The 18844-nt window shown below is 35.7% G+C and overlaps 1 protein-coding gene across 16 annotated transcripts in view; it reads right to left on the bottom strand.

Moving 5' to 3' along the window:
- DCAF1 (DDB1 and CUL4 associated factor 1) overlaps positions 1–18844 on the bottom strand; it is a 122361-nt gene that overhangs the window by 73627 nt on the left and 29890 nt on the right. For 15 of the 16 annotated variants that reach the window (XM_056805004.1, XM_056805008.1, XM_056805000.1 and 12 more), the window contains exon 2: positions 11612–11729. In XM_056805004.1, coding sequence (XP_056660982.1) covers positions 11612–11721 — 110 coding nt within the window. In that variant the 5' untranslated portion in view covers positions 11722–11729. Of the gene's footprint in view, positions 1–11611; positions 11730–18177; positions 18800–18844 lie in introns of those variants that run through there. The other variant, XM_056805005.1, reaches the window with a different exon arrangement.

Genomic DNA, 18844 nt, shown 5'->3' with positions numbered 1-18844 from the left:
CTTCCAAATTAACCTTTTTTTTTAACTGAAGTCAGGTTTTAATTGGATACAGGGCTGATTACAAGTCACTATTTTCCCCTCAGGCAGGCACTCCTTTGAATGCAAGATGAACAGACTAAAGTGCCCAAGAGTAGCCTAAGAAAGAAACTGAGGAAGGGGGGTAGAAAACAGGGAAGAGGCTATTAGCCTAGCCTCAGGCTCATAAAACTTATTCCTAAATCACTACACTACAGTTTTTAACATTTTTAAAGTACAAACTCAAAAAATATATCCCCAAATCCCCAAAATACTTTGGATAGTAAAGACACTGGTTGTTTCTGATAGTAAAGATGTAAGTTGTTTCTTTCTCACTCAAGCCAAAGGTAATTAAGAGGTCATTGTATTCTGAATGGGTTGGGGCAATCTTATGCTTCAAGGGATACAGTCTAGAAGAGACCAGCTTACTAACTCCTACTGGGGAGAGGCGAAAGGGAGCAGCTCAGCTACACCCCATTCAGACTGTTTAGTTAAGAACTTTAGAGAAATCTGTGTAGGGATGGGTGCACTGGGTCCTTGGCATGTGTGCCCAGAGAGGTCTATATGTGCCATCTCTAGCACATATGCCATAGGTTCTCCATCATGGCTGTAATGCATGGAATATTTTTGCGTATGTGCCATGTGTTACTGAAAGGAAGGTAGATTCCTTTTTATCCCTATTCAATTTTCTCCAGATATATATTAAATCTAACTTTTCTAAAATTCCATTTACTTCCTTTTTACTTCTTTCTTATTTTTTTGGTTAGATTTATCTAGTTCTGGTAGGGGAAGGTTGAGATTCGCCCCCCTTAGTATAGTTTTACTGTCTATTTCCTCCTTAAGCTCCTTTAGTTTCTCCTTTGAAACTCTGGAAGCTCTACTATCTGGTGCATATATGTTAAGTCCTGACATTACTTCATTTTCTATGCTACCTTTATCAAAATGTAATTAACTTTCCTTATCTCTTTTAATCAGATCTATTTTTTCTTTAGCTTTGTCTGAAATCTTGATTGTACTCCAGCTTTTTTATCTCAAAGTGCAATAGATTGTGCTCCATTCCCTTACTTTTACAGTGTTCTACCTGCCTCAAATGTTTCTTATAAACAACATATTGTAGAATATTTTTTTAATCCACTCTGCTATCCCCTTCCATTTTATGTGATTTCATCCTATATACATTCACAATTATGATTACCATCTGTGTATTCTCTTCCATCTTGTTTTGTCCTTTTAAACCTGTACTTTCTCCTTTCACTCTGTCCTTCCACATAAGCATTTTGCTTTTAATCATACCCCCCAATCCCTTCCTCCTTATTCCCCTCCTACTTCTCTATAAGATCTTTTAATCACCAACCCCAACATTCCCCTAATTTATATTACTCCCCTGCACACCACCACCTTTCTTATTCCCCTTCTACTTCCTTATAGGGTAAGATAAAGAGTATATACCCCATTGAGTCTATCATTTCCTCTCTGAGTCAATTCCAATGACAGTAAGGTTAAAGTATTACCCATCACCACCTAACCCTAACCCTCATTTTCCCATCCATTGTAATAGTTCCCCACCCATGCCTCTATATGTAACATACGTATTTACCCCCATTTTACCTCTCTCTTCCCATTTCTCTCAATGCAATCCTCTTTTTCATCCCTTTTATTGCATATAATCCTAAACAGCTTATTACCACACCCTCTGTCTATATACATACTTCTGAATTACTATAGTAATGATAAAAATTTTAAAAGTTACAAATATAATTTTTCCATGTGGGAATATAGAGCATTGAACCTTACTGAGTCCATTACATTTCTTCTTCTTATTTACCATTATATGCTTCTCTTGAATTTTGTGTCTGGACATCAAATTTTCTATTTATCTGGTCTTTTCTTCAGGAATGCTTGGAAATTTTCTATTTTATTAAATGATTATATTTTCCCCTGAAAGAATATAATTAGTTTTGATGCGTAGGTAATTCTTGGTTGTAAACCCAGGTCCCTTGCCCTCTGGAATATCATATTCCAAGCCTTCTGATCCTTCAATGTAGAAGAAGTTTCCAGATCCTGTATAAGCCTGAGGCTCCATGATATTTGAATTTCTGGCTGCTGGGTGAATTTTCTCCTTGGCCTGAGAGCTCTTTAACTTGGTTATAACATTTTGGGGAATTGTCATTTGGGGATTTATTGCAGTAGGCGATCTCCTAATTCTTTTAGTTTCTATTACTCTTGTTCAAAAATAGGGCAGTTTTCTTTGATAATTTATTGTAATATAATGTCTAGTCTTTTTTTTTTTTGCAATCATGATTTTCAGGGAGTCCAATAATTCATAGATTGTCTTTCTTGAATCTATTTTTAAGGTCAGTTGATTTTTCAGTAAGAGATTTCATATTTTCTTCTATTTTTAATTCTTTTGATTTTGTTTTTATTATTTCTTGATGTCTCATGAAGTTATTAGTTTCTATTTGCCCAATTTTAATTTTTAAATAATTATTTTCTTCCACAGCCTTTTGATCCTTCTTTTCTATCTGGTCAGTTCTACCTTTCATGTTATGCTTTTTTTCATTGAATTTTTGTGCCTCTTTTCCCACTTGACCAATTTTGCTTTTTAAACTGTTATTTGTCTTTTTCACTATCATTTCTTTTGCTCATTTTTCTTCCACCTTTCTTACTTGATTTTTAATTCCTTTTTTTAGTTCTTCCAGTGCCTGAGACCAATTCCAATTTTTCTCTGAAGTTTTGTGTGTGATTGCTTTGATCTAACCATCCCCTACTGAAACTATGCATTGCTCTTTGTCCCCATAGAAATTTTCTATGGTTAGGTGTTTCTTTCACTGGTTGCTCATTTTCCCAGCCTTTTTTAGTCTGCAGACTAGAAGTTCCGAAAACTGCTGATTCTGCCTCCTTTGCTGATGGCTTAGGCAGGGTCCTGGGATCCCAAAGTTTGGCTATGCCCAGGTTAACAACCCGGCAGAGTAGGTGGGGAATGGCTGGCCCACACTCCTTAGTGCAGTTTTACTTCTTGTTCCCCCTTATCCCATGAAAATTGACCCTCTCTGCATTCCTTTCAAGATTTTTTCCACAAGAGAACCCCCTCACTCCATCTAGTTCTTAGTTTTGTGATTCCTGTCATTTTGAGGCACTACTTTAAAATTGGTTTGAGAGGATTCTCAGAATGGTTTCAACTTTCACTGCAACTGAGCAGTTATCTTGGCTCCACCCCCCAACCCCCACCCCCAAAAATGTAGCCTCCTTACCAGATCATGGATTTCAGGTACTCTAATAATTCTTCAATTATGTCTCCTGAACCTATTTTCCTGGTCAGTTTTTTTCCAATGAGATATTTCACATTTTCTTCCTTTTTTTTAATTCTTTTGATTTTATTTTACTGTTTCTTGATGTTTCATGGTATCCTTAACTTCTACTTACCCAAATCTACTTTTAAAAAGGTTCTTGATAAATGGGCAAGGGACATAAATAGGCAATTTTCAGTCAAAGAAATCAAAACTATTAATAAGCACATGAAAAAGTGTTCTAAATCTCTTATAATCAGAGAAATGTAAATCAAAATAACTCTGAGGTATCACCTAACACCTAGCAGATTGGCTAACATGACAGCAAAGGAAAGTAATGAATGCTGGAGGGGATGTGTCAAAGTCAGGACATTAATGCATTGCTGGTGGAATTGTGAATTAATCCAACCATTCTGGAGGTCAATTTGGAATATGCCCAAAGGGCGATAAAAGACTGCCTGCCCTTTGATCCAGCCATAGCACTGCTGGGTTTGTATCCCAAAGAGATAAAAAGGGAAAAGACTTGTAGAAGAATATTCATAGCTTCACTGACAATGCTTACTTTATTTGAGACCTTGAGAAAGCCCTTTTTTTTGGGGGGGGGGGGGGCTCACTTTCCTTACCTGTGAAATGAGAAAGTTGTACTAAATGGCCTCTGAGGTCCCTTCCAGCTGTAAATCTATTAGTGCCAGGTGAGACTGATATTTTCCTTCCTTTTGATCTACTCACACTACTTTGAATCTATTTAAGAATAGGTCCAGTGCTGTCAGGTCACAAATAACTTAGTCTCACGATTTCATAGGTCAACAAAGTCATTAACAGTTTAGTGAATAAGCCTTTAGCAAATTCCTACTATGCATCTAACTCAATACTGAGGGGGGATGATACAAAGGATAAAGCATGATTTCTGTCCTCAGAATTGATCTTTCCCTTCCTGATGACATACCCATACCACATATATTCCATTCAAGTGTTTGGGGGCATTTGAGCATATTTCAATGGATCTTTGACTTCAACTCTATGAATACTCATTTCACCAGCACAGAGTATGGTCCATTCATGAGTTGCTCATGTCTTTCTACCAATACCTGGTAGCAAATTATCCAACATAATGGAGACCTTCCTCTGTTTCATTTGATTTTAAGTTCCATGAAATCGTGAATTGTTTTTTGCCTTTCTTTGTATACTCAGAACTTAGCATAGTGCCTGGAACTCATCAAACATTTAATAAATATTTGTTGGCATTTTGAAAAAAAAAAGAAAAAAAAGAATATTCATAGCTGCACTCTTTGTGGTGGCAAAAAAATTGGAAAATGAGGGGATGCTCTTCAATTGGGGAATGACTGAACAAATTGTGGTATACGTTGGTGATGGAATACTATTGTGCTCAAAGGAATAATAAAGTGAAGGAATTCCATGGGAACTGGAATGACCTCCAGGAATTGATGCAGAGTGAAAGGAGCAGAACCAGGAGAACATTGTACACAGAGACGGATACACTGTGGTACAATCAAATGTAATTGACTTCTCCATTAGTGACAATGCAGTGATCCTAAACAACTTGGAGTGATCTACAAGAAAAAAACACTATCCACATTCAGAGGAAAAACTGTGGGAATAGAAACACAGAAGAAAAAACAATTGCTTCAGGACATGGGGTCGAGGGGATATAGATTCTAAATGAACATCCTAATGCAAACACCAACAACATGGAAATAGCTTTTGATCAAGGACACATGTAATACCCAAGAAATTGCGTGTCAGCTGCAGGAAGGGTGGGGGGAGGGGAGGGAGGGAAATAATATAATTCTTGTAACCAAGGAATAATGTGCTAAATTGAGCAAATAAATTAATTTAAATTAAAAATAAGTAAATAAAAATTAAAAAATAAAAAGGTTCTCTTCTTCAGTAAGTTTTTCTGCCTCTTTTTCCATGTGGCCAATTCTGCTTTTTAAGGAGTTCTCCTTAGTGAATTTTTCACATCTTTTTCCATTTATCTAGTTTTTTAAGATGTTATTTTCTTCAGTTATTTTGTATCTAATTTACAAACTGTCAGCTATTTTTTCATGACTTTTTTGTGCTGGAGACATCTAGGGAGTCGCAATAGGGGACAGTTTAGAACTGTTGGGGGACAGCTTAGAGCTGTCGGAGAACAGCTATGGAGTCGCAAGAAAGAAAGACTGGAACATTATCAAAGAGGGATAATGAATGTTTATTGCAAGCAGCACACCAGATTTAAAGCTCTTCTCGAGAGAAACAATCTATCCTCCCCAATCCTCCCCAGAATGTGAACAGGTGAGTTATCCCGTTCCCAGGAGTTCTTGGAAGTGTTTATGCAGCCTTGAACTGAGATTTCTATGTTTTGGCGTACTCAGCAGAAATGGTATGTCACAAACACCTGGGAGGAGGAACTCTATTCCATGAGGTCATGAAAGGTTCACTGCATTTTTGTATCACTCTCATTTCTTTTTCCCAACTTTTTCTTCCACCCTTCTCTTATCTGATTTTTAAAATCCTTTTTGAGCTCTACCACAAATTGATTTTAGGCCTGAAGCCAATTCATATTGCGATTTGAGGCTTTGGATCCAGCAGTTTGACTTTGTTTTCTTCTGAGTTTGTGTTTTGTTCATGTCTCCATAATAATTTTCTATGGTGAACTTTTTTTTATTGTTTGCCCATTTTTCTAGATTTTTTTCTTGACATTTAACTTTAAAGATTGCTTAAGTTGGACTCTGTTTCTGTGGAGTAGGGGGGTACTTTCACAAGCTTTAGGTTTTTTATGCAGTGTGTTTACTACTCTTCTCATCTGTGATCTGTGAGTTCTGATCTGTGAGTGACCATAAGCACTCTTGTAGCCTAGAACTGTGACCAGGGTTCCAGCTCCCCTGAAGCCATAAGCACACACTTGCTAAGTACTCCTCCTTGCCTTGGGATTGTGACCCAGGACTATTACCTAAAACTGAATACAAGAGTCCTGGACCCACTACCAACAAAGGGACCCCTGAAATTGCCTTCTGACAATTTGTCCAACACTCTTATCATCTATGGACTGAGAGCTCCAGAAGCCATAACTGCTACTGATTTAGTCACCCTGAAGGATTGAGCTGGCTTGCCCAGGCAGGGCTTGCTGTTACACTGGTCTGCATTCTACTCCCACCCTGATACAACAAACTTTTCCTGCGGATGTTCCAAGTTTTCTCAGGGTGGAAAACTGTTTCACCCTATCCTTTTGTAGGTTCTGTTACTCTAAAAACCATCTTGAAGTGATTAAGTTGTTCGGAGAGAAATTTGCTAGAAATCAGAGAGGTCCCTGCTTTTCTCTTCCATTTTGCCTCTGCCCTCTCAGAACTCTCAGATGTTTTTTTGTCATTCACTATGCCTCAGTACTAACACCTTGACTTAGGAAATTAAGTCAGGAACACTTTAGTGTAGAACATGTCAAACAAGAAATATATAAACATGCCCCCAAAATGTTGTTCTACATTTGTCACAGGGACTTTGAATAATGGATCAAACAGAATGACCAACAAATGAAGATTACTTCTTTTCCTACTGCAAAACAAATGATTACTGTCTGTGAAATGTCTAGACCTTATAGTGATCAGATCAGACACCACTCACTTCCAGCTTTACATCCTAAATACCCAGCTCCACTGTGTGTCAAAAGAAAGAACATATTTTTTCCCTAAAGTTATCTTTATTTTATTTTGCAGGTAGTATTTTGTCACAATCTTATGTGGATGATTATCTGCTGAAAATAACCATTTGGAGGTAGTTAGGTGGCTCAGTGGATAGAGTCCCAATCCCCAAGTTGGGAAGACCTAGGTTCAAATCTGGCCTCAGACACTTCCTTGCAATGTGACCCTGGGCAAGTCATTTAACTCCAGTTCCCTAGCCCTTGCCCTTGTCTTGTACAAAAATATTTATAGCTGCTCTTTTTTGTGGTGACAAAGAATTCGAAATTATGGGGATGTCCATGAATTGGGGAATGGTTGAGCAAATTGTGGTACATGTTGGTAATGGAATACTATTGTGCTATAAAAAATGATAAGCAAGATAATTTCAGAAAAAGCTGGAAAGATCTGCGGAAAGTGATGCAGAGCAAAATAAGCAGAACTAGGAGATCATTGTACATAATATAACAACAATATTAAGATGATGATTATCTGTGAAAACTAGGCTACGCTCAGAGAGGCAATGATCTGGGACAATCCTGACAGGGAATGCTATCCACCTCCAGAGAAAGAACTATTGGAGTCATCTTTCACATTAGTGTATTTTTGGTTTTATTTCTTGGGCCAGGATCTGTTTGTACAAAAATATTTATAGCTGCATTTTTTGTGGTAGCAAAAAAATTGGAAAAATATGGTGATCCCTTGATTAGGTAATGGCTAAACAAGTATGGTATATGATGGTGATGGAATACCACTGGTCTATAAGGAATGATGAACTGATGGATTTCTACAAGAACTAAAAAGACCTACATGAACTGATGTGCAGTCAAATAAGCAGAACCAGGAGAAAATTATACACAGAAACTGTAACACTGTAGGACAATCAAAGGTAATTGAGTTTGCTATTAATTAACAACATAATAAATAATTCAGGACAATTCTGTGGGACTGATGAAAAAGAATGCTATCCACATCTAGAGAAAGAACTGTGGGAATAAAGATCTAGAAGAAAACATATGGTTTATCACTTGTTTATTCAGGTATTATGTGTTTGGGATTTTGGTTTTAAAGGATTACTCTCTTACAAAAATGAATAATGTGGAAATGGGTTCAAGTGATAAGATATATGTATAACCCAGTGGAATTGCTTGTCAAATCCAGGAGGGGGGGGGGAGGATGAAAGGGAAGAGGAAACATGAATCATGTAATCATGTAAAAAATTTAATAGAAAAAAAAAAGAATTACTCTTTTTCAAAAACAAGTTATATGGAAATGGGTTCAAGTGATAATATAAATATGTACAACCCAGTGGAACTATTTGTCAACTCTAGGAGGGGAGAGGGATGAGGGGAGAGAGAAAACATGAATCATGTAATCATGCAAAAAAATCTTTAAATAAAAAAATAGATAGATAGATAGATAGATAGATAGATGGATAGATAGATAGAAAGATAGATAAATGAATGAATAGAAGCATGTTTTGCATGACAATAAAAAATGAAGAAAAAATGAGTTGTAACTAAAGTAGAAAGTTTGGGTTTAAAAAAAGAAAAGAAAAAGAAAAGAACCATCAGCATATCCTATTGACACCCTAGTTTCAACATGTTCAAAATGGAACTCAGGATCTACCCTACAAATCTGGATTGTACATTCCCATTTCTTTTTTTTTTCCTTTCAATAAAGAGAACATTATGCATCTTGGAGATTACAAATGTTCCTTTACCCCATTAAAATACAAAAACTTCACCCTTAAAGAGATATTTTATATTCCTTTATTCACTGTTAATGAAAAAATAACAAAAGAAAGTCCAGAAAAATCCAACTCAGATGAGTACTTTAAACTCTAAAAAGCTAAATATATAAGGGTAGCTAGGTAGCACAGTAGACAGTGTAACAGACTTGGAGTCGCGAGGATCTGGGTTCGAATCTGATCTCAAGCACTTCCTAACTGTGTGACCCTAGACAATAACTTAACCCTGATTGCCTAAACTTTGCTAATATTCTATCTTAGAAGTGATACTAACCATACAGTAGGATCTCTGGGAAGTTCCATTAACTATAAGTATAGCAAACAAATAATGGAAATAATCCAATTTAATGTTGTCTATGGCCCTGAGAGGATAGGTGACTTATCCAGGGTCACAGCTGGAACTTATGCCTAAATCATAAGAAGCAGCTTGGCACTGTGCATAGAATGGTGAAGCTAGAATCAGGCAAACCAGAATTCAAGTCCTATCTTAAGACATTCAATAGTCTTGTGATCATGGACGAATCATTTTTGCCTCAGTATCTTCATCGGTAAAATTAGGATTTGAAAAATAGCATCTATTCATATGACTGTTAGGAGGCTCAAATGAGATAATATCTGAAGATTATTTTGTAAAGTAGGTGTCTATTTCCACTGAGAGTTTCCTCATTGGAAGTTTCTTATACCAATTAAACAGTAGGTCATCTCTCCAAATCTCTCTCTCTCTCTATCTCTCAAAGCAGCAAAGAGTAGACAATGGGGGTTAATTGACTTGCCTGGGGTTACACTACTAGGAAGTCTCTGAGCTCCAGTTTGAACTCAGGACCCCTGTCTCCAGGGCTGGTTTTCTCTGTCCAAAGGAACTACCCTCTGTAATCTCATTTCAATGTGCTCTAGCATACTGTTCATGAGACAACTTGATCCACATACACTGCAGTTTTAACTAGTAGAGTATCTTCTGGTTTTAATTACTCTTGCCATCATTTAGATTAGCTATAGGTAAATGGATATACTAAGTTATATGGCAGAAAAAGAAATATCTTCTATCTGGAACAATATAGTAGAAAAACAAACAAATTATACAAATTGGGGGAGGGGGGGGGACTAGTCAGAAGAGGTACAAATGGTCCATTAGTTGTTAGAACAAAGAGAAAATTCCTATCTCAACATCATTACAATTCCTGATACCTTGTCCCACTGTCACCAATCTAGGCTATGAATTACAACAATAGTTCCTGGAAAATTTCTCTTACTTTAGGATTAGCCAGTTATATCAATCTTAACTATATTGTTCGCTACATTAACCCTATTGAAACACTACCTTTCATAATAAATGCTCAAAATGCTCTACTAAACCAAGTCTAAAGTCCTCTGCTTGGCTTTCAAGGTGTTCTAATAATCTTATCAAATTCTGCTGATCCAATCTTATTCCCTATATTTTGCAATGTAATTTTTACTATAGTTGAGCCAAACTCTAACTATCCTATAAACAAATTATACTCATTCTCATCTTAGTGCTTTTTCTCTTTATTTCTCCTGACATGATATATCCCCTTCTCCCTAGCCTCAAGTCTATTCAAATAATTTTTTAAGCCACATTTCAAAACTCTCTTCAACAAAGTCTTCTCTTACTAAAAGCAGAGTGGTATATTGAAAAAAGTCCTAGACTTGAAGTCAGAAACATGAGTTAAAATTTCTGACAACTACTAGCTTATACAATCAAGAAGAAAACATTTCGTCTCCATGAGCTGATATCCTCACCTGAAAATGGGGTTAAGACATACTTACCCAATCTATCTCACAGGACTGCTGGGAAAAATTTATTTGGTAAACATGAAGCACTAAATAAATATGGACTATTTTAATGCTATATTCTTTCCAGATTCCTCTAGCCAAAGAATTTTATTAGAGTTGGGAAAAAAATCTTAAAGATCTGATTCAATCCTCTCAATTTTTAGCTATCAAAATTGAGCCCTAGTGAAAACGATGCAACTTTTACTTCCTTAATTAAGGTGTCACCTTAACTGCAATATAATTTTAACATTTGATTACCTATTGTCTTATTCCCTGATTGTTACAATCTTATATTGCCAATATGTTGTCAAATCCCTGAGGGAAACATTTGGCTTATACTTCTTTTGTATGCAGCTCCTAACACAGAGGCGACCACATGGTAGGTGCTCAAAACACATATGCCAATCAGTTGAACACATGCACTGTCCTAAACATCATACCTACGTCTGAATTTCTGTTCTTTCACAGCTACAATTGGTAATCTGTTCATCATTCCCACAACATTCTCTTGAGACATATCATTCCTTTTCGCTACTCCTGAAATATGCTATACCAAACAGTTCTCCATTATCCTCTGCAACTGATATATATCACAGCAAAGCTGGAAGGAAAGTACTTTGTAAACAGTAAGTAGGGAATTCTGGCTACACGTTTATTAAACTATTTTTTTTATAATAAAAATAAATATTTATTTATTAAACTATTATTGAGAATTACCTTCCTCTTTAAGCATTATATATTATTTCTTCACTGTTTAAACAATGAGTATTCTCTTTATTGCTTTGCTACCAAGAACAGTCTTTACCTTTCCTTATGCTTCAATGACTCCATTCTTGGAACATTCAGTTGATAAGTTTCGCTGGCTTGAACTCTACTTTTCAATCTCTCAATGCCTTAAATCATTTCAATGAAAATGTAGTGTGTATATATATATATATATATATATATATATATGTATACACACACACACACACATACATTAGCAGGTGACATTACTAGATATTTTATATATATATATATAAACAGGCAACACTACTAGAATTCCAACTTCCTTTTTAGTCTTCAAATTAGCAAAGAATACTAAATCATCTTACCTGGTGAGGATAGACACCATATCTTGCCCGCTGCCATGTTCCTTTTCCCACTGCTCTAACAAGGTAGTGAGCTCAGCTTTGGAGTCCACGTGCACTGATCCTGAAGTCATGGCTTGGCCTATGGAAGCAGAAATATAATAAATAAATATCGATCAAAAAAAGTATGTCAACATTTCTCCAAAACAAATAGAGGATGAAGGAATAGAAGGTGTTTGTTAGGGTTCCCAATGATCTAAACAATACTCTGGCCAATTTAGATAACTTCATTTTTAAGTGGGAAAAGCACAGGTTTGAGACTCTGGAGACCCCTGTTCTGCCATTAACTAGCTTTATAACTTGACAAATATTTTAATTCTCTGGCCTCAATTTTCTCTGAAATAAGGAGGTTGGACTATTTCAATATCTCAAGATCTCAAAAATGCCTTCCAGTTCTGATATTCTATGAGTTTGTTCCCTTAAATCCTTACCTTCCATCTTAGAATGGATACCAAATATCAGTTCCAAGGCAGAAGAGGATAAGCAATTAGGGTTAATTGACTTGCCCAGAATCACACAACTAGGAAGTTTCTGAGACCATATTTGAACCCAGGATCTCCTGTCTCTAGGTCTGACTCTTTATCCTCTGAGACACCTCCTACCCCTATGATTTTTTTAAGTGTAAAAAGCAAACTAAAGTTTTGATTACATGAGACTTTTGAGGAAAATGCTGAAATACAATAATCTCTAATAAAATAATTAAAATTTGTAGTAACAGATAAACATATCTACTTATATTCAACAAAAAGGTATCACTAATATGTTTTCTCTATTGCTAAGATCACTGATTAAATCTAAGAGCTGTCTGGATCTCCTTGCCTTACACATCTCAGACCACAAGAAAACACACCTCTGGAAAGACTTCTTTTTTCTCCCTCCCTATTTCTCTTCACATTGGTGGACCTAGGAAACTGGCCATATTGCAAAAGTTGGCTGTAAAGGTAAATGGCTAGTCAAGGCTTCAGTCCCTGGCCAGAACATTAAGAGGGAAACAGGGCCCAGAGTTACCACAAAAAAGTCATTATTTAAGTCATTATTTGGATAACATCACCCTAGGAGCAAAATTATCAAAAGGTGAAAAGGTACAGGATTGTCATAGGAGAGTACCAGAAGAATGTCTAAGCAACCCAAAGATAAAATATGTTTGAAAAACCTAGAGTACAAAGCAAAGTGAATTATATAGTTGCTTTGTGAACACATTCACTGGTTTCATACCAAAACAGAACTGGACATTCTATGACAATTGTCTACTTTTTATTCTCTTCCAAGAATGCATGACTTGACAATAAGTAAAGGGAGACTAAGCAAGATAGTGGATTTGAGAGGAAGAAAGTAAAACACCATTGATCTCCCAAAATACTTAGATCTGAATTATGATTGTAATACAAATGAGTAATCAAATACAATTTCATTTACCAGATGAACTAGTTTTCCTCCAAAATGGATATGTGTTTTTGTTTATATATCTACCAATATTTCTCTTCTTGACTAAAGTTAATGACAGAGAAAAATCTAAGTAGAATTTTGCCTAACTTGTTTTGAGTTCTGCAAACTGACTCTGTGGATAGCACTCAGCCTAAGGAAGATATGAGTTCAAATTTGGCCTGGGCAAGTCACTTAACCTGTTTTAATCTACTGGAGAAGGAAATAGCCTACTACTCCATTATCTTTGCCAAGAAAACCCCATGGACATTATGATCCATGGGGTCAGGAAGTCAGACTCGACTAAATGACTGAAAAACTTAGCATGAAAGAACCCAGATTATATGTCTCATTGCTAGCTAACTCTACTTATGCTTAAATAAACCATACATCTGACCTGCACCCAATGATCTGGGAACTCACTGAGTCATAGCAATATATATGCATATTTTCTATCCATAAGATGATGTAATTTCTGTCCTTTTATTCAAGCATATATTTAAGACAAAAAAATATTTTTGAACAGAATAACTGTCTAACTATTTAACAAGATAGTGGATTTGAGAAGAAAATAAAAATGATAACATCATTGATCCCAAAAAATATTTTGACTTGTGTTATAAGAGAAGAATACAAATAAGTAATCAATTTTGTATGCCAGGTGAGCTACCTTTTTTAATTATAAAGATTAATGACTATATATATATTAAATACACAAGAATTATTTGTAAGAAATGTAGCTTTCTTTGTTTACTGTTCAAAAAAGCACTACTGTGAAAATAAAAAAGTAATTAACATTTTTTTTTACATTTTAATAGGAAACAAAATTATATTCATTGAACTCAGTTCTTAAAGGGAACCTTTCATGAAACAAAGAATTAATATTTGAAAGCATTACAAAATTATTCCTTGATCAGAACTAGGATATTTTTAAAAGTTTAATCTGGGGGGCAACTGCCAGGGGAGATGGGGACCTCAGTGGTTTGAGAGTCAGGCCTAGAGACAGGAGGTCCTAGGTTCAAAACTGGCCTCAGACATGTCCTAGCTATGTGACCCTGGGCAAGTCACTTGCCTCCTTATTGCCTAGCCCTTACCACTCTTCTGCCTTGGAACCAAAACACAGTATTGATTCCAAGACAGAAGGTAAGGGAAAAAAAAAGTTTAATCCAATATTAATAACTCCTAACTAAGGTAAACTTGCAATATCATGGTATAAACAAAATATTAACCAGACTTACAACTGGTCTAACAAACAAGGGAATGAGAAATGCAATCTAATTTTTAAAAAGACACAAAAATAAATGCAGACAAGATAACTAGATTCATAACAATGGCTTTCAGGAAGGTAACAAATAGTAACATCATAATGCTCCCATCTAGAAGTTACTGATGAAGCACTGAAGCCGGGTTTGAGCCAATTCACAGACAGAAAAATTGTTTTCACATTGACCAAAAATGTACAAGTTAAAAGAGATATCCAGAGAGAGGGAATCATTCATGAAATCCTAAGGAGCAAGATAATGGGAAAATTCACAAAAAGTGATCAAGTTTCTAATTTAGAGAACTTTTAAAAGTCCCCAAAGCAATTTTAAATTAAAGATTAATAACTTCGTTACTTGCATGTCTTATTTAATCCTCACCACAATCCAGTAAGGTAGATGACACCAATATCACCAAGAACGGAGACTGTCTTAATTTTCTATTTATATCCCTACTGTACTGCAAATAATAAGCACTTAATAATACTTTACTCTTTCATTTGTTTTACAGAGAAGGAAAATTAAACCTAGAAAGATTAATCTAAAATCAACAGCTAGTGTCACACAGCTAGAAGACAGGACTTCAAATCCATTTGGAAGAAATGTTTCATTTTAATAGTCTCTATTTAGAAAGCATTCTCAATACATATACACTCACTCAACTGCACACCTCAAAAAATGTATGCAAGTCAAAGTACTAAACCCAGCATCAGATAGTCAAGGCATGGCTATAGAGATAGCCAATATAGCTAATGGTTAAGTGGCAACGCTCCTTCACTGTAAAGATGAGTAGCTAAATTTACCAGGAGAATGCAGGAATAGACTGAAGTGGGGTGGGAGGGGTGTGACAGAAGTGAACTTGAAAAAAGACAATCCACCAAAATCCTTCTCAAGAAGGAAGCTCTTCTGGAGAAAGTAATGCAGAAAGAGAAAGAAAAGACCAAAGGTGCACAAAACAATGGAGCAATTTCGAAGAAAAACACTTTCATTTATTTAGAAGAGAAGATCTTGAAAAATCAGCACTTAAGAGACAGAAAATAGGAAAAGATATTTGGGAAAGTGAGGGAGAAATACAGAAAATTAAATCTTGAAAGTTCTTAAGTTAGAGTCTTTTTTCTTCTCAGGGATAGAAAGAAAGGAGGGATGACTATAAAATGAAAGAACATCCATTAAAAAAAAAAGTCAACTGGTTTCTTGTCAAACACTGGCTATTCACAGTCCAAAGAATATATAATTGAACAGCACAGTGAACTAAAGTCAAAGAAGCAAGTTGTTAAGAAAGTTAAAATGAAAAATAAGGCTACCTCTTGATATTACTTGCGAGAGAATCTATTTTCAACTGACCCAGCAATATCCCAACCATCATCCTGTGTTATACTATGCTTTTAAAAAACTTTTGAATTACATATGGGAGCATTCCTTCTGGAGAATTTCCTTAACATCTTTAATTCTCCAATATGAAATTTCACAACTCAGCATTTTAGGGGCAGCTAGGTGGCTCACTGTACAGACACCAGGCCTGGAGATAGGAGGTCCTAGTTTCAAATCTAACCTCCAACACTCCTTAGTATGACTTTGGGCAAGCCATTTAACCCCAATTGCCTAGGCCTTACTGCTCTTCTGCCTTAGAAGCACTATTCTTGGCCCTGATTCTAAGACAGAAGGAAAGGATGTTTGTTTGTTTTTTTAAAACAAACATTTTAAAATAAGGTGACTACTTCTGAAGAATTACTCAATCTAAGTTCCAGACAGTTTAAAACATTACAAAAACAATCTTCCCTGTCAATAAACACTAGGCTATTTTCTCACAAGCCTCTTTCTTTTCTTCAGAGTACAACAGCAGGCTTTACAACTTGTAAATTATATCAGGTAGTGAAATAAGGAAGAGACTAAATGATTTCAAAGGATGCCAATGTCAGTATTTTGAGAGATTTGCCATAACAGATCTAGCCTGCTGGAAAGGAAGCTTCAATAGTAAAAAAGCAACAGGCAATAAATGATCAGTTAAGTATCAGAGCATGCCCCCCAACAAACTTCTACTCCTTAATAGCTACTGAAATTTAAAGTATAACTTCTGTGCCCCAGATTCAAGGGACACAAACTTGGCATTCCATTTTCTACCTTTGAGCCTTCGCCTTCCTTTACCAGGCTGTTCCCCCCACACTGGTAATGAACTCTCTTCTCACCTCTCCCTCTTAAAATCCCTATCTTCCTTCAAAGCTCAATTCAGCTCCCACCTCCTACAGGCAGCCTTTCCTGATCCCCCTCTCCCGCCTGAAACTACCTCATATCTGTTTAATTATAATTCTCCCCAGTATAATGGAGGCTCCATGAAATATACAGTTGTTTTTCTTTTTCTCCCCAAAGCCTAATACTCTACCTACCTCACACAATGTAGGCATTTAATAAATACTTGAAGTGAACATCATGGAAAAGATCCTGCCTTTTCTGAGTAAGAGCAATCATTCCTGCATCAGAAGGCCAAGAAAACTAACCAGAGAGCATAGCAGCTAATCTTCTAAAAATCTACCAGTATGCATATGATCCCACAAACATATGTACTCATAAAATCCTGCATAAATCCATTTTTAAAAAACAATATACCGAAACACTTCCTCCTCCCACAACTACTTTCATCAATATTCAACCTGGTTCAATGTCAAAATGGGAGTAGACTATAGGCAAAATAGCAAAGTATGTAAATGGTAAAAATAATCTAATAAGATACTTCCCTACATGGTATTAAACAGCCTTCGTGTAGGGCTAGCCAATACATATAAATTTTCTAGAAAATTTAAGGAAGCATTTTGGAAATTCTTCAAACAACCATGCTAGAACTTTCAATTAGTCTACATTCAGCAATAATTTTAACTTTGGAAATAACTGCTTAGAGTGTGAAATGTTGATGTCAGACTAGAAAACAATGTTCATATGTAATTAATTCCACCTCTGATAAATTCCCTAAGAAGATGTATTACTTAAAAAATACTTTGCCTGATAAAACTTTGTTATTTACAAGGAAGTTCTAACACATCACTTAGAAACAGATCTATATAACATATAAGTCATGTTTTCTAAGCATCTACAAGATTTTATACTGACCAATAAGCACCTTACTAAAAACCTGGATTTCAAAAACTCTTTCAAACAAGTCTTTAATTTTGTCTTTTTAAACAAAATTTAAAATACAAGATAACTAATACACAAAAATCAAATCAAATTTTCCTGTACCCTGATATGTTATTTCACACCATAGAGCTTTATTCCCAAGAAGCAAACCATATTCACTAACATAAAATAGTTATATAAATTTAATTAATTTATTCAAATTAACAAACTTCTTTAACATCCTAACCATACACCATTTATTACATGATTACACTGTCTGTAATCTTTAAAGGCTTTTCAAAAAAAAGTTAAACATGAACTTAAGACTCCAAATATGAAACTGAGCACTGGCATGTAAGTCTGGATAATGAAGGGACACCATGCAGTCAGGTGGTGGAGAGAATGCTGGATCTTAAGTCAGGAAGGACTGAAGTTTATTGGCCTTACTTATTAGCTGTCTGATGCTGGGCAAGGGTCTAACTTAACCTGTCTGCCTCATCTGTAAAATGGAGATAATGGCACCCTGTGGGACTATGAGAATAAAATGAGGTAAAATTTTCAAAAGCTTTGTAAACTTTAAAGCTTTATATAAATGCTGGGTATCATTATTAGTTACCTTATGGGTAAACTGACTGCTGTTGTATTAACCATGACAACAGAAGGCAATCTAGTAAAATAGAAAGATTGGTGTATTTGGAGTCAAGGGACTAGGGTTCAAATCCCAACCCTAGGATTTATTACCTGTGTGATCTTGGGCAGGTCCCTTAATCCTACTGGGTCTCAGTTTCCTCAACTGTAAAATGAGGATGGATTAGATGACCTCTAAAATCTCTTCCAGCTCTAAATCTGGGATCCCAAGATGAGGATACTACCTCATAATTCTAGTTGTGCCTTGTTCCAATAAGCCCAAAAACCTGATCTAATTCATCCTCACAAATACCCTTGAGGTAGGCACTACCAAGTGGCAAGCAATTGTTCAACCTATGTTACAAATAAAAAAAATGGAACCACAAAAAAATTAAATAACTTCCAGAATGAATGTCCCAGCACAACTCAATAGTTAAGAATGGATAGAACTGATTTCCCATCAAGATTCTTCTCTTTAGTTAAGGCTCACTTATACATTGTATCTGTGGCATAATTCAACAAAAGGTAGTGTTTCTCTTGATGTTTTGGATTGATTAAAATTGTGACATGGTAATTTAGTTCTTTGGGTTTTTAAAAATATTCAACCTATCCTTTTCAACACAAACATTTCTTACATTTCATCCCCTACACCTGGCTTACCAAGGAGCAACTGTTTAGTAAAATGTTATTAACAGATATCTGAAGGATAAAACTATTAACTATTCAAAGGAACCATCCCGATATATTTGTATACTTATTTTGTCTCAAAGAAAATCTAACT

Source organism: Monodelphis domestica, chromosome 7 (assembly GCF_027887165.1).
Source record: "Monodelphis domestica isolate mMonDom1 chromosome 7, mMonDom1.pri, whole genome shotgun sequence".
NCBI classification, from domain to species: domain Eukaryota; kingdom Metazoa; phylum Chordata; class Mammalia; order Didelphimorphia; family Didelphidae; genus Monodelphis; species Monodelphis domestica.
Note: the sequence above shows the minus strand (reverse complement) of the source record. Positions and strands in the feature narration are given on the sequence as shown.